This window comes from Oncorhynchus kisutch, linkage group LG6 (genome assembly GCF_002021735.2).
Source record: "Oncorhynchus kisutch isolate 150728-3 linkage group LG6, Okis_V2, whole genome shotgun sequence".
Lineage (NCBI taxonomy): Eukaryota > Metazoa > Chordata > Actinopteri > Salmoniformes > Salmonidae > Oncorhynchus > Oncorhynchus kisutch.
The window spans coordinates 21,110,789-21,127,495 of record NC_034179.2 but is presented as its reverse complement, the minus strand read 5'-3'; the positions used below and the strand labels follow the sequence as shown (position 1 = coordinate 21,127,495).

At 45.6% G+C, this 16,707-nt stretch overlaps 1 protein-coding gene across 1 annotated transcript in view; it reads left to right on the top strand.

The window, feature by feature from the left end:
* The window catches only part of LOC109892495 (bone morphogenetic protein receptor type-1B), a 119,679-nt gene that overhangs the window by 92,961 nt on the left and 10,011 nt on the right, over window positions 1–16,707 (top strand). The window contains exon 4 of the mRNA XM_031826381.1: window positions 6,075–6,354. Coding sequence (XP_031682241.1) covers window positions 6,267–6,354 — 88 coding nt within the window. The 5' untranslated portion in view covers window positions 6,075–6,266. The remainder of the gene's footprint in view (window positions 1–6,074; window positions 6,355–16,707) is intronic.

Below are 16,707 nucleotides of genomic sequence, written 5' to 3'. Positions count from 1 at the left end.
TGTGTGTGTGTGTGTGTGTGTGTGTGTGTGTGCGCGCGCGCAGGTGAGATGTTTACGAGCATCACCAACCAACGTCATGACATTTATACAGCCCAGTGTAGGACTGCAGGCATTCAGCTCACAGGAAGTGTGTGGGCCCGGGCCCTTGTCTGTCAGTCAGTCAACACCCACTGCACCTTAGACTTAATTATAACTTTTGTCTCTGCATGGGTTTTCTTATGCAATAATGCAATAAACTGACACATAGATACACATTGTACTACTTTAATCTAGAACATATCATCTTCGAATATTTTAGTTTGAATCATATATCAATCAAATCTAATTTTATTTGCCACATGCACCAAATACAACAGGTGTAGACCTTACAGTGAAATACTTACTTACAAGCCCTTATCCAACATTGCAGTTTTAAGAAAACATAAGTGTTACGAAAGTATTTACTAAATAAACTGAAGTAAACAATTAATAAAAAATAAAAAATAAAGATAAATAACAAATAATTAAAGAGCAACAATAAAATATACAGTGTGTACCGGTACAGGGTCACTGTGCGGGGGAACAGGTTAGTCACAGTAATTGAGGGAATATGTACATGTAGGTTCACTCAATCACTGTAATTATTGACTTGCGTTGTGAATATTTGCATGCAGGTGTCTTTTCTAAATGATACATGACATAGCGGTTTACATTTCCTTCCCAAAAGCAGTTTAGTGAATTGTATTTAGGGCTGTCCCCAACTGAAAAAATATTGTTCGACTGAGTGTTGTCTGTTCTTTCAACCAATTGATTGGTTGAAATGTTCAAACATGTATTTTTCCATATATAGACACATCCTATTTGTTTAAATCAAATCAACTATACGCAGTGAGCTTGTCTCATACTTCAATCGCAGTGTTTTATTAAATAATGAATATATCATAATTCAAATGACTAGAGGGAGTCCGACCTGCAATTGATTTGATTGTGTTAAAACAATGACAGCGAGTGACTGTGACTAGCACCCGTTGTCTTTCTCTCCTCCCTGCTGCAGCGACCACCTCATAACATCAACAGTGTTTATAGTGTTGTCTTTCTCTCCTCCCTGCTGCAGCGACCACCTCATAACATCAACAGTGTTTATCGCTCTGTCCGTGTTGCTGAAGCCGCAACATAATTATAGCCATTTCTGATTGAAAAGTTCTGTTTCCCGAAATCCCTCATTTGTTGCGGAAAAACAGTCCCTATACCCTCAACTCTTGACTCTTTACATGACACATGTATGCATCGCATGCACGTGACCAATAGGGCCTATCCTATAGCATATCATAATCACATCACAAAATTGGTTATAACAAACTCTGAACACCGTAACACATGTGACATTGATGCAGAGGATGCAGAGGATGTGACAAATGGATGCAGAGGATGTGAGAAATAAACACAAAACAGGGGGAATGTTTACTGGTTGCTCAGAAGGTAAAGGGAAGTCAGATTTTTTTTTTTTTAATTGAACCTTTATTTAACTAGGCAAGTCAGTTAAGAACAAATTCTTATTTACAATGTTGGCTTAGGAACAGTGTGTTAACTGCCTTGTTCAGGGGCAGAACGATAGATTTTTACCTTGTCAGCACGAGGATTCATTCTAGCAACCTTTCGGTTACTGGCCCAACACTCTAACCATGAGGCTACCTGCCACCCCGGGGTGTGGAATAAATTTGACTAGTTGTGGAAAATACTGGAGATCAAGAAAAATAAGGTAAGGAGCCAGCGCTGCGTGTATATTATGTCCCAAACATGTGCCTTTAGCTTACAATATAATTTCTCTGACCGTTTTGGAACAATGTAAACAACACTAAAATAAATGATAAGCGTACCAGAGAGTCTGTTGTACCGCATTTATTACAGCAAATTCTAAAACCAGTCGCATTCATTCATGAACGCAAATTCCAAAATGGGAAGGTTTATTTATTGCTTACGCTAATTATTCAAGGGTTGCTTTGTTATTTTATTTTAAAACTAAAATGCTTGAATAACTTGTATAATGAATGATTGATACTATAGCTTATAGAAGTATTGAAATATAGGCCTAAGTAAGTTACGGTATTAAGACAGAACAGAATGCTCTTAGGCCTACAGCTCGATGGTGGTTATACAAGGCTGCCATACTAAGCCTACTAATGATAATGACATGACTTATTAATATAATAATGATGATCATAACAATAATAGCAAATAATAACAATAAGGATCTAAAAAAAAAAGGTTATTATAAATTTTACTTTTGGACAATTTGGAACCGTGTAAACAACACAAAATCAATTATAAATAATACCAGAGAGGCTGTTCTAAAACATTTTTTCAAGTAAAGCCTTTATTAAAAACAGCCGAATGTGTAAATTGGAATGACAATTGGAAAAACTGTCCTTCTGTATACTAAGACCTTGTTTCTCGTTCCCTTTATGTTCTCAACTCAATTGTGTTTTTATTTCAGAACTGCTGAATACAGAATCTCAGAATTAAGGCCAGCTATCATTGTCTTGTGGAATGGGTTTGCGGAGGAGTCTTATCCATTATCATCTGCAGAAATATAAGTGCTTTCCGCAGCTCCCTCACAGAAAGAGAGAGTCTTGCTGTGACAGTCTTTTACTGTCCTTCTTTCTACTCTTTCTTTTGGACTTCAAAGCTTGAATCAGAGTATAATCTCTGTGCTGTGCCATTGTGTGGCTCTTGCATATTCATAAGGTTCTTTCTTCTCTCTCTGGATGAGACTCTGCAGGAGAGGAGAGCTGTGGACTGGAGAGAAGGGGGGGGGTCACATTTAAATGGGATATCATTTATATATGGAATCCACATAATGATTTAGAGAGTGCTGCATCATACACTAACGATGCTTCTTCTGCATCATACACTAACGATGCTGCTTCTGCATCATACACTAACGATGCTGCTTCTGCATCATACACTAACGATGCTGCTTCTGAAACTGGTATCGTGTCAAACTGCCAAAGCAGGTGGATACGTTTTATTTAAAAAACATTTTAACAGCATTGGTTATTATCCCACAAACTTGGCTCTATAGAAAAACCAGGAGCCTGATGGGAGATGGGAGCTGGGTGTATTTAACAAGATCTCAGTGTTCTTCATGTGAAATGAGGATGATGAGCGCTCCACAAACGGAGGTACGTCTCACTTTCTGGCCTTGGGATAAACATGTCGTAGTCCTCTCCATCCCTGCACCTTGATTGGGCTCCCTGCTCCAGGCAGCTGTGTTGCCACGGTAATAAACGGTGAAAATTCAGCCCAAGATTCTGTGACAGCAGCAAGTTTAACCACCGAGCTGCCGAAAATCCCCCGATTTTTCTGAGGCCTCGGGCAAATCCCCCCCATTTCTCACGGAGCCCGGGGTCAGTGTGGCCGTCGGCGGAACATTGCTCATGACACGCATTCCTTCGCTGGCCCATTGTAATTTAATCATCTGGGTTGTTGTCACGGCTTTTTGTTGCCATGGCTTAGTGGTGAGGTTATTCTTCACCATTTCTCTTGCAGTATGACAAAAGGTGTTTTGTCTCAAAGTTTACCTTTTTGAATTTTGAGAAGCTGGGCATATTTTCATGCCACATTACTGCTAATGTTTTTTTACAACTGTTCTCAAAGGTCATATTTGTGGGTGGTAGTGATAACCAACAATGACACCAAGTACCAGCCAAATGAGTCAAGCTGTTGTATACAGGTGCTTTGCATGTCCAAGCAAATACTCCTGTTTCACTGATCAGGGTTTAGTTGGAGAGCAACAGCTAATAACAGTGTGGTTGCATGAAGCTGTCATGGTGCTGACAGATTGTTCTTCTTAAGGAACCTAACCAACAGATGGCTGGCTATATGGAACAAGACTTGAAAAGTGGATCTGCGGTTTGGAGCTCAGCAGAGGAATCAAAGCAATAGTGAAAGCGGTCAGGATAGAAAGGGTTTAACATCTCAAAACACCAGCCAGCCCACCAGCCCGCTGCTACTTCCAAAACTCCTTTATCTGCCCAACCAGACCCCCACCAACCACCCCCACCTGCTGCGCGCCTTACCCCCCAAACCCCCTCGCATCTCCCTGGTTCTTCGCGGCTGCTTGATCAGGGCAGGGGGACTCCACGCTGGGCGTTTGATGCAGCTCAGAGGGGGTGTGTGAGGTGCGCTGACCCGTTCACATCCCTCCTCATGCACTCGTGCTCCAGGAAAGGCAGACTTATCACATTTAATCCAGAGCGCGGCGCAAATCAGGAGTGACAGATAGACATACAGCCTTGCAGGGAAAGAGTTCCAGACTACAGCCCTGTCTACTGACCCCCTGTCCTGTCCCCTATCCTGAATGGGAAAGAAGCCCGCTATCCAGGCTGGGTGAGAAGCCCCCTATCCAGGCTGGGAGAGAAGCCCCCTATCCAGGCTGGGAGAGAAGCCCCCTATCCTGGCTGGGAAAGAAGCACCCTATCCTGGCTGGGAGAGAAGCCCCCTATCCTGGCTGGGAGAGAAGCCTCCTATCCTGGTTCGGAGAGAAGCCCCCTATCCTGGCTGGGAGAGAAGCCCCCTATCCTGGCTGGGAGAGAAGCCCCTATCCTGGCAAGGAGAGAAGCCTCCTATCCTGGCTGGGAGAGAAGCCCCTTATCCTGGCTGGGAGAGAAGCCCCCTATCCTGGCTGGGAGAGAAGCCCCCTATCCTGGCTGGGAGTGAAGCCTCCTATCCTGGCTGGGAGAGAAGCCCCCTATCCTGGCTGGGAGAGAAGCCCCTATCCTGGCTGGGAGAGAAGCCCCTATCCTGGCTTGGAGAGAAGACTCCTATCCTGGCTGGGAGAGAAGTGGATTCAAGCTGCTGTTCACGGAGGTCCTTATGGAGACATAACAGGTGTAGGATAGGATCAGCCCATTTGGTTGGTTTTCCATGGTTGTTTTTCCTCTAACCACATTCTTCACTGCCATCAGGACAATATGGCAGCTGTTATTGTCTTTATTTGGCCACCTACCGCTCACCCCACCATTTGGACCACAGATTTTTTTTTATCTCTCGTTGTTAAACACACACCCTCCACAAAATCACGGCATAGAATGACACCGTATGTTATTTGGCCCTTCACACCACAGCGAACTGTTTTGAGGAGCACTCTAGCAAACTCGATATAATCTTGGTAATAGTTAGGCTAATCCTTTTAAGGTTATAACCTACAGAAAGAATTGTGCTGCCTGGTGGAATTGGGTCCAATTGGGAGGCAGGGTGTGTGTGTGTGTGTGTGTGTGTGTGTGTGTGTGTGTGTGTGTGTGTGTGTGTGTGTGTGTGTGTGTGTGTGTGTGTGTGTGTGTGTGTGTGTGTGTGTGTGTGTGTGTGTGTGTGTGTGTGTGTGTGTGTGTGTGTGTGTATATATATATATATAAGTGGATTGGTGAGAGAGGGGGGTGTGTTGCTAGCTGGAGGTGTGGGTGATAATCACATGACCTGTGAAGAGCTTTTGTCAATGTGTACGCGCGTGTGTGTCAGGCCGTGTGTGTTTGCTTCACACTTTGCCTACTGCTCTGTAACTGGTCTGAGATGAGCTGTCACACACAGGAGCTTCTCTCCTGGACCCCAGAGATATTCTGAGATACATCGGCACTTCTTCCACTGGAAGAAGTAACAAAAACACATTGCCTTGAATCTATGAGAAACATTCTTACTTTCCCTCTCATCCTCCATGCTTTCACCCTCTCTGTGTCTCTGTCTTCAGAAGACAAACTGGTTTTATATATGCCCTTCCACAGACCCCATTCAACCCAACTTTAGCTCCACTACTCCCCTTGCTGCCCTCTTTTGCCCCTCTGCCAATGTCCTACTTTTTGAACGTGAGTGTATGTGTGCCAGTGCGTATTTATGTGTGTGTGTTTGCATGTGTGTTTGCGTCTGTGTGTGTGTGTGTGTGGTGGGGTCCAGGGAGGCTTAGCTGTACCTCTGTTGTTCTCCCCACGAGGTGTTCAGAGAAAAGGCTGGTCAAACAACGCTGTGACAGAGAGCAACTGAGTAACTCCCTCCTCCTCCTCTCCTCCTCCTCTCCTCTCTCTCTCTCTTCCTTTCTCTCCCAGGCTGTCAGTGCATAGCGCTGGAGGCTGCAGGGTGGCAGTGTGTTGTGGGGAGTTCCTGAGATCGCAGAAGAGACAGAGGGGGACTGGCACTCACTCACGTAGAGTCACACACACATCCTCTCTGCGTAGTGGCGAGCTGTGTTGCCAGCTAGTGTCTCAGGGATTGTGCGTGCTGTGTTACAGAACAGTAGGATGGTGGCTGTGTGGTTGCCGTGGGGATGGGCCTGGAGGACTGTACTGCTGGTGACTGGACTGGCTTCACTGAGACCCGGGACTGATGGTGAGTAGCCCAATACAGGACTATCTACTCCATCGCTGTTACTGCAGGACTGTCTGTCTGTCTGTCTGTCTGTCTGTCTGTGCTAACTTATAACAAACTTCAGCATGGTCTATATTATTTTGTTTTTGGTACTTTAACTGATTGTCTGATTGGTGGTTATATAGTTTGTTCCTGACATATTGAATGCAAGTCTATTAATCTAGTTATTAATAACTTGTCCTCTTTTTGTGATGTTCCCTAACCTAGTGGTAGAGTACTGCAGTGTTAGACACTTTGATTTATTGAGCGAAGGCATGTTTTCACAAACTGCAGGCAGGTTTGCTTTGTGTATTGTTGGGGTGAGGAGGTGCACAGACTCATTGGGAGGTTGGCTGTGGGTCTATTTTTTGCCCAGCGGTATTTATGAAGGGGCAAATCTATTATGATCTCCACCGGGTCTAGCATGTGAGCATTAGCAGTCATCTGCCCCCCATGTTTTGAATTGCTTTAAGATGGACAGCCAGTTGTCATTTTCAATGAATGCCACTGAAAGCTTTGTGATGGACTGCAGGGGATCCACGGCTGGAGGTCCGGCTGGGGAAGATTACACTCTTTGTCATCGCTCCTGTTTCAAAGGCTATCAACTTGGAGAAAGATATTGATTATGTGGAGTTAATCATGGATATTTGCATTTGTTTGTACAGAGCAACAAGTGTCAATCATTTTGAGCAAACCTAGTTTACATATGCATAAGCTTCTGTTATACTATAGCTGGTGGCTTTTGAATGGGAAGGTTTTGTATTATTTAGTCTATAAAACTTCTGTTGTCTTCCTGTATATGGTGTGGTGTATGGTGTGGTGTATGGTGTGTGGTGTGGTGTATGGTGTGGTGTATGGTGTGGTGTATGGTGTGGTGTGCTGTTGGACTTTGAGACAGTCGTCACACATTTGTTATGAACACAGTTGGGTGTCAAGCTTTATAACCAAAAGGTACACATGCAGTGTATCCGGAAAGCATTCAGACCCCTTGACTTATTCCACATTTTGTTGTATTACAGCCTTATTCTAAAATGGAAGCACCTTTGGCAGCGGTTACAGCCTTGAGTCTTCTTGGGTATGACGCTACAAGCTTGGCAGCGCTTGAGAGGATCTGCAGAGAAGAATGGGAGAAACTCCCCAAATACAGGTGTGCCAAGCATGTACCGTCATACCCAAGAAGACCCGAGGCTGTAATCACTGCCAAAGATGCTTCACCAAAGTACTGAGTAAAGGGTCTGAATACTTATGTAAACGTTATATTTCCGTTTTAAATTTTTAATACATTAGCAAAAATGTTTAAAAAAAAGTTTTTGCTTTGCCATTATGGGGTATTATGTTTAGAATGATGAGGGGGAAAACATTTTAATCAATTTTAGAATAAGGCTGTAATGTAACAAAATGTGGAAAAAGTCAAGGGGTCTGAATACTTTACGAATGCACTGTACACACACACACACACACACACACACACACACACACACACACACACACACACACACACACACACACACACACACACACACACACACACACACACACACACACACACACACACACACACACACACACACACACCTCACCCTTGCAAATCTAAAATAGCTGTGACTGTCAAGTTTCATTGAGTTTCTTTTTGAAATGATTGCCTGTAAGAAGGGGTTAATTAATCTCTGTCTGTAAAACCTCTGCCCCTCTCTGTTTACTGAAGAAGGGGTTAATTAATCTCTGTCTGTAAAACCTCTGCCCCTCTCTGTTTACTGAAGAAGGGGTTAATTAATCTCTGTCTGTAAAACCTCTGCCCCTCTCTGGTTACTGAAGAAGGGGTTAATTAATCACTGTCTGTAAAACCTCTGCCCCTCTCTGTTTACTGAAGAAGGGGTTAATTAATCACTGTCTGTAAAACCTCTGCCCCTCTCTGTTTACTGAAGAAGGGGTTAATTAATCTCTGTCTGTAAAACCTCTGCCCCTCTCTGTTTACTGAAGAAGGGGTTAATTAATCACTGTCTGTAAAACCTCTGCCCCTCTCTGTTTACTGAAGAAGGGGTTAATTTATCACTGTCTGTAAAACCTCTGCCCCTCTCTGTTTACTGAAGAAGGGGTTAATTAATCTCTGTCTGTAAAACCTATTCCCCTCTCTGTTTACTGAAGAAGGGGTTAATTAATCACTGTCTGTAAAACCTCTGCCCCTCTCTGGTTACTGAAGAAGGGGTTAATTAATCACTGTCTGTAAAACCTCTGCCCCTCTCTGTTTACTGAAGAAGGGGTTAATTAATCACTGTCTGTAAAACCTCTGCTCCTCTCTGTTTACTGAAGAAGGGGTTAATTAATCACTGTCTGTAAAACCTCTGCCCCTCTCTGTTTACTGAAGAAGGGGTTAATATATCACTGTCTGTAAAACCTCTGCCCCTCTCTGGTTACTGAAGAAGGGGTTAATATATCACTGTCTGTAAAACCTCTGCCCCTCTCTGGTGACTGAAGAAAGGGTTAATTTATCACTGTCTGTAAAACCTCTGCCCCTCTCTGTTTACTGAAGAAGGGGTTAATTAATCACTGTCTGTAAAACCTCTGCTCCTCTCTGTTTACTGAAGAAGGGGTTAATTAATCACTGTCTGTAAAACCTCTGCTCCTCTCTGTTTACTGAAGAAGGGGTTAATTAATCTCTGTCTGTAAAACCTCTGCCCCTCTCTGTTTACTGAAGAAGGGGTTAATTAATCACTGTCTGTAAAACCTCTGCCCCTCTCTGTTTACTGAAGAAGGGGTTAATTTATCACTGTCTGTAAAACCTCTGCCCCTCTCTGGTTACTGTAACTAGATTTTCCCTCATATAAAAGATACCTGTGATAAAACTGAGCATCATTTGGTGTGCTCCTTCCAGGTGCTATGTGGCTGCTAATGAGCTACACCCAATGTGGTAATTATGGGTAATCAGCCGACCCATTCCATGTTATAGCACTATTATTTTACAGTTCTACATCAATGTGGGTCCAGGAGGAGAAATACACAGTTTATTGTGCATTGCAGACAGAACATCATATAAACAACCAGAGAATAATCAAATGCATTGATGGCCTTGAATGGCACATACTGTAAGCCACTAAACACCTTGGAATGTTCCAAGATTGTCTGGCGTAGAGAGAATGGTCCTGCTATGCTTCTGGTTTTGATATGCACTGTGGGCTGATAAAGTGCTGAGACTTGGTGGCTACATTGTTTATAAAGTACCAAGGCTAGGCTTAAAAGCTAACAGAAATGGCTGTAGTGCTCAGTTGGTGGCAGCTTTAACAGTTTGTCTCCAAATACTTGACTGATGATCAGTGTGGGGGACTTCGTGAATGGAGACATCTACAAAGTATATCATTTGACTTAGGTCACATAGGTCAGGAGTAAGGACAATGGACTATTTCAACCCTCTGTCTCTGTCTCTGTCTGATGTAAGGTAATGAAAATAGCAGTCACTCACAGACACACCTTTGTGGAGCGTGTGGGCATCAGTTCTACCATGAAGCACAGAACCCTCTCTCTCTGTCACACACACACAGCGAGTGACAGACACACAGACAGACAGACAGACAGACAGACAGACAGACACACAGACAAGCAGGCCGAGCTGGGAAGACAGGAGACCAGCTGCTTCTCGTTTCCCACTCATGTTTAAAGCTCAGCCTACCAACCCAAACTGCTGTTTTAGTGGGCGCAGTGAATGAAGACTTGTGTCTGGTCAGTCAGAGAGACAGACTCTCTGTCTGTCTGTCCCAGTCCGTTCTCTCTCTTCTAGCCCTCTACCCTTAACCCAGTTCTCTCTCAGCCCTCTCCCCCCCAGACCTCTCTCTCAGCCCTCTCCCCCTCAGCTATCTCCCCCTCAGCCCTCTCTCTCAGCCCTCTCCCCCTCAGCCCTCTCCCCCTCAGCCATCTCCCCCTCAGCCCTCTCCCCCTCAGCCCTCTCTATCAACCCTTTCTCTCTCAACCCTCTCCCTCTTAGCCCTCTCCCCCTCAGCCCTCTCTCTCTCTCTCTGCCCTCTCCCCCTCAGCCATCCCCCTCAGCCCTCTCCCCCTCAGCCCTCTCTATCAACCCTTTCTCTCTCAACCCTCTCCCTCAGCCCTCTCTCTCTCTGCCCTCTACCCCTCAGCCCTCTCTCTCCCATCCCTCTCTCCCTCAGCCCTCTCCCCCTCAGCCCTCTCCCCCTCAGCCCTCTCTCTCTCAGCCCCTCCCCCCCAGCCCTCTCTCTCAGCCCCTCCCCCCAGCCCTCTCTCTCCCAGCCCTCTCCCCCTCATCCCTCTCTCTCCCAGCCCTCTCTCCCTCAGCCCTCTCTCTCCCAGCCCTCTCCCCCTCAGCCCTCTCTCTCTCTGCCCTCTACCCCTCAGCCCTCTCTCTCTGCCCTCTACCCCTCAGCCCTCTCTCTCTGCCCTCTACCCCTCAGCCCTCTCTCTCCCAGCCCTCTCCCCCTCAACCCTCTCCCCCTCAGCCCTCTCCTCCTCAGCCCTCTCTCTCTGCCCTCTACCCCTCAGCCCTCTCTCTCCCAGCCCTCTCTCCCTCAGCCCTCTCCCCCTCAGCCCTCTCTCTCTCAGCCCCTCCCCCTCAGCCCACTCTCTCCCAGCCCTCTCCCCCTCAGCCCTCTCTCTCTGCCCTCTACCCTCAGCCCTCTCTCTCCCAGCCCTCTCTCCCTCAGCCCTCTCCCCCTCAGACCTTTTTCTCTCAGGCCCTCCCCCTCAGCCCTCTCCCCCTCAGCCCTCTCTCTCCCAGCCCTCTCCCCCTCAGCCCTCTCTCTCTCAGCCCTCTCCCCCTCAGCCATCTTTCTCTCAGCCCCTCCCCCCCAGCCCTCTCTCCCTCAGCCCTCTCTCTCTCCCAGCCCTCTCTCCCTCAGCCCTCTCTCCCTCAGTCCTCTCTCCCTCAGCCCCTCCCCCTCAGCCCTCTCTCCCTCAGGCCTCTCCCCCTCAGCCCTCTCTCCCACTCAGCCCTCTCTCTGCCTTCTTCCCTATACTGCTGGGACAGATCAGTCATGGTTCTCTAAATTAGCACACATGGGAGGTAACTCATAAATCTTCACACCGTGGTTAATTTGCCACCTGTTATTTAGGCTGATGTAAAGTTCCCAAAGAATAATATTTTCTGAATAGGCCCTACACCTTATAGTGTGGTGTTACAACTTACACAAATGACTGTTCTACTACCCATTGAATGTAGGCCTATTTTGTTCTGTAATAGACAGTATGTGTGACATGGCTGCTGATAGTCCTTGAGTCTTGCCGCCATGCAGGACAGGAGTGAACGCCAGCCAGTGAAAGTCCCAGTATGATGCCATTTCAGAATGATATCCATTTCAGAATGATATCCATTTCAGAATGATATCCATTTCAGAATGATATGTATTTCAGAATGATATCCATTTCAGAATGATATCCATTTCAGAATGATATGTATTTCAGAATGATATCCATTTCAGAATGATATCCATTTCAGAATGATATGCATTTCAGAATGATATCCATTTCAGAATGATATGCATTTCAGAAAGATATCAATTTCTCCATCTCAGAATGATATCCATTTCAGAATGATATGCATTTCAGAATGATATCCATTTCAGAATGATATGCATTTCAGAATGATATGCATTTCAGAATGATATCCATTTCAGAATGATATCCATTTCAGAATGATATCCATTTCAGAATGATATCCATTTCAGAATGATATGCATTTCAGAATGATATCCATTTTAGATAAACATAACATAGGATGTAACATGTGGAAAATGAGCGGTGGAAAACGACTGGCTTTATCATCTACTAGACTCAGCAATGTAAACAAGGTCAGCTCAACCTCTCCCTATCCCAGATCCCACCTTCCGTACTCTACTGCCTGAGAGGATCACACCATGGCAACATGTCGCTCTATCACTAAGTTTCTCTACACTACACAGACACAGCTGAAAACGGACTATTTGTTGAAAACATATTTTGATTGCAGTCTCTTGTGAAATAACATTTCCTACAGAGATGTTATTTCAGTGTAATTGCTTTGGCATTATAGGATGCCATTTTCTTTGTGCCTATTCCATTTAGGTAAAGTCAAATTGTGGGATCAGTGATTGAAAGTAGTAGACCTACTGTAAGTTCAGTGGAGGCTAGTGCAGGGTACAGAAGCCCAGCAGCATCAGGGCTACGGTTCTATGGTCTGAGGCCCAGCAGCATTAGGGCTACGGTTCTATGGTCTGAGGCCCAGCAGCATTAGGGCTACGGTTCTATGGTCTGAGGAGCAACAGCAGCAGTAGGTCCATCCCAGCCTTCTTCCAGTCAGGATGTGGCTCATGATCCCCAAGCAAAACCTGATCCCAGTACAGATGTTCTGCTCCAGCAGTGGGACTGCATGAGACTGGGAACCACAGAGGGCAGATTGCTGGGGGTGTGTGTAGGGGTGAACGAAGTTTGGCTCTATGGAGGCTTAACACTGCACCTGTGGTTTCAGAGGAAGAATTAGGTGGGGGGTACGTTTGGGTAACTGTAGGGTTCTTGTCTTGATCACTTTCTAGTGTATGTAACGGACACCCTTGAGAGCAGTGGGCTTAGGATAGAGAGAACATGAGGGTTGAGAGTGTGGGACAGAGGAATAGAATGTGTGAGATCGAGAGAGAGAAAAAGGAAGTAAAGAACCTTCGATGAAAGACATGCAGCCACTTTGGTTGGCATTACTAGCTATCCCTAATCCACAAAATGATCTGTGACGGTATGGTCTCTTCAGATATCTCTGATATTGGAGAGATTTATACAAACCGAATCACATTTTTGTGAGATGTTCTGTGTTAAGCTGATGGCTGTAACCTTGCGCTCACAAAGATACACACATCACACACAGCATGTGTGTGTGTGTATGCCTGTCGGTGTGTATGTGTGTGTGTGAGAGCGATTTGACACAGGGCTGTAGAGGAGCGAGTGGGTCTATGGTGCTCTCTGTGTCTAAACATGGTGTTGGAAGACAGACAGACGGCAGTGGCTGCAGTCTACGCTGAGGTCTGTACTGAACAGGAGACGGACCGGAAGAGGTGGCCGGATCCTCTCAGCTCCTCTGTGTTGTGATCAGTTTAAATCAGGCAAAGTTCCTTCCTTATCTGTCAGAGAAACCTCCCTTTCACTACTGTCTACTCACAAACATTAAATTCTCAACATGACTTTCTATTTCACTTTCAACTTTGGTTTGCAATTGTTCTTTCATTCCATCTAGAGATGATAGACTGATCTGGTTTGGGCAATGGCTGAACGATATCTGACTGGCACCACAGGAATCCAATCAATTCTGTTCCGACCCAGGTATTCAGGATTAGCCAGATATACTGTAGCCTGCTTCTGTGGTGGCTGTTACCATGATTACTGGTACAGTGACACGTCACTGGGTAACCGAGACACAGGATGGGGCTTTGTTGACCAGCTGTCCTCCGTGCCACAAGCTCCTCTTATCAGATAGAGCTTTACTGGCAATCACTACTCATTGGATTAATCACATGGCCCAGGTAAATTAGTTTGTGTGTGTGTGTGTGCGCGCATACCAATGCGTATGTCCTTGATTCTATTCATAACAGCGAGAGAGAGAGAGTCTCCTGGCCTCTGGCTACAGGTGTTCTGTGTGATAAGCGGCCTATTTTCCAGTTTTGTTTTGAATGGGAAATGAAAAACATCCCTGAGATGGCTTCACACTTACAGTTGACGTCGGAAGTTTACACTTCTGTTGGAGCCATTAAAACTCGTTTTTCAACCACTCCGAAAATGTCTTGTTTACAAACTATAGTTTTGGCAAGTCGGTTAGGACATCTACTTTGTGCATGACCCAAGTCATTTTTCCAACAATTGTTTGCAGACAGATTATTTCACTTATAACTCACTGTATCACAATTCCAGTGGGTCAGAAGTTTACATACACTAAGTTGACTGTGCCTGTAAACAGCTTGGAAAATTCCCGAAAATGATGTCATAGCTTTAGAAGCTTGTGATAGGCTAATTGACATCATTTGAGTAATTTGTACCTGTGGATGTATTTCAAGGCCTACCTTCAAACTCAGTGCCTCTTTGCTTGACATCATGGGAAAATCAGAAGAAATCAGCCAAGACCTCAGAAAACAAACTGTAGACCTCAGAAAACAAACTGTAGACCTCAGAAAACAAACTGTAGACCTCAAGTCTGGTTCATCCTTGGGAGTAATGTCCAAACGCCTGAAGGTACCACGTTCATCTGTACAAACAATAGTACGCAAGTATAAACACCATGGGACCACGCAGCCGTCATACCGCTCAGGAAGGAGACGCATTCTGGTGCGAAAAGTGCAAATCAAACCCAGAACAGCAAAGGACCTTGTGAAGATGCTGGAACAAACAGGTACAAAAGTATCTATATCCACAGTAAAACAAGTCCTATATTGACATAACCTGAAAGGTCACTCAGCAAGGAAGAAGCCACTGCTCCAAAACCACCATAAAAAGCCAGACTACGGTTTGCAACTGCACATCGGGACAAAGATCGTACTTTTTGGAGAAATGTCCTCTGGTCTGATGAAACAAAAATAGAACTGTTTGGCCATAATGACCATCGTTATGTTTGGAGGAAAAAGGGGGAGGCTTGCAAGCCGAAGAACACCATCCCAACCGTGAAGCACAGGGGTGGCAACATCATGTTGTGGGGGTGCTTTGCTGCAGGAGGGACTGGTGCACTTCACAAAATAGATGGCATCATGAGGAAAGAAAATTATGTGGATATATTGAAGCAACATCTCAAGACATCAGTCAGGAAGTTTGTTCGCAAATGGGTCTTCCAAATGGACAATGACCCCAAGCATAATTTCTAAGTTGTGGCAAAAGGGCGTAAGGACAATAAAATCAAGGTATTGGAGTGGCCATCACAAAGCCCTGACCTCAATCCTGTAGAACATTTGTGGGCAGAACTGAAAAAACCGTGTGTGAGCAAGGAGGCCTACAAACCTGACTCAGTTACACCAGCTCTGTCAGGAGGAATGGGTCAAAACTTATTGTGGGAAGGTTGTGGAAGGCTTCCCAAACGTTTGACACAAGTTACACAACTTAAAGTCAATGCTACCAAATACTAATTGAGTGTATGTAAACTTCTGACCCACTGGGAATGTGATGAAAGAAATAAAAGCTGAAAAATAAAAGCATTCTCTCTACTATTATTCTGACATTTCACATTCTTAAAATAAAGTGGTGATTCTAACTGACCTAAAACAGGGAATTTAAATGTATTTGGCTAAGGTGTATGTAAACTTCCGACTTCAACTGTACATGCAATTGACACATATTGAGAGTGAAATGCATGGCTCTGTGGTTCTCCTCTCTCTAGACATGTGAAAGGTTTTCATCCATTAAGGCCTGACAGTTAGTGCTTGGTGTGAGTGGTAGGCCTGGGCCGGTGAAGAGGGGATGGGGTAAGAGGTTCCAGGGGGGACACAGTGTGTGTCTAGGGGAACGAGTCGAAGGGGCTCCCTTGATGTGCGCCCAGTAAATCTGCGGGGGCATTAGTTCCACAGGTGGAAGGTGGCAGGAGCCCCATGGTGCACCCCTAGCCCCTCTATCCCCAGGGTAACACCTCTCTAGTCAGGCCCTGATCAGACCCACCAAACACAGAACAGATTGGTGAGGGTCCATGGTGTGGATGGGTATCAGGCATCAGGTAGGGGGAAACAGAGCCTCTCTCTGAGGAGAAGGTTGGGGTCGACCTGACCAGTCACGGTGGAGGATGGATGATTGATACAAGGGAAGGGTTTGATTTGCCTGTCATACCATAGGGCCCGTGTGTGTGTGTGTGTGTGTGTGTGTGTGTGTGTGTGTGTGTGTGTGTGTGTGTGTGTGTGTGTGTGTGTGTGTGTGGTGTGTGTGTGTGTGTGTGTGTGTGTGTGTGTGTGTGTGTGTGTGTGTGTGTGTGTGTGTGTGTGTGTGTGTGTGTGTGTGTGTGTGTTTGTCAGGATCCTTTGAAGCCTATAGGGGTTAAGGCGGGTTAAGAGGGGAGGAGGAGGGTGGAGGGTTTGAAGGGTTAGGGATGGGGAGGGGGATGATGTAGGATGTATGACAGGGTGGCAGCTCGGCGGTGCGTTGGAGACCCCCATAGGGTCAGAGGGCGAGGGTAAGAGGGTGTTCTGGGAAGATGTCTTCTTTGAGGAGGTGATTTACTCTGGCACCACCTGGAGGAACTTATCTATTTCTCTGCCTCTCTCTTTCTCTCTCTCTCTCTCTCTCTCTCTCTGTCTCTCTTTCTCTCTCTCCCTCTCTCTCTCTCTCTCTCTCTCTCTCTCTCTCTCTCTCTCTCTCTCTCTCCTCTCTCTCTCTCTCTCTCTCTCTGTC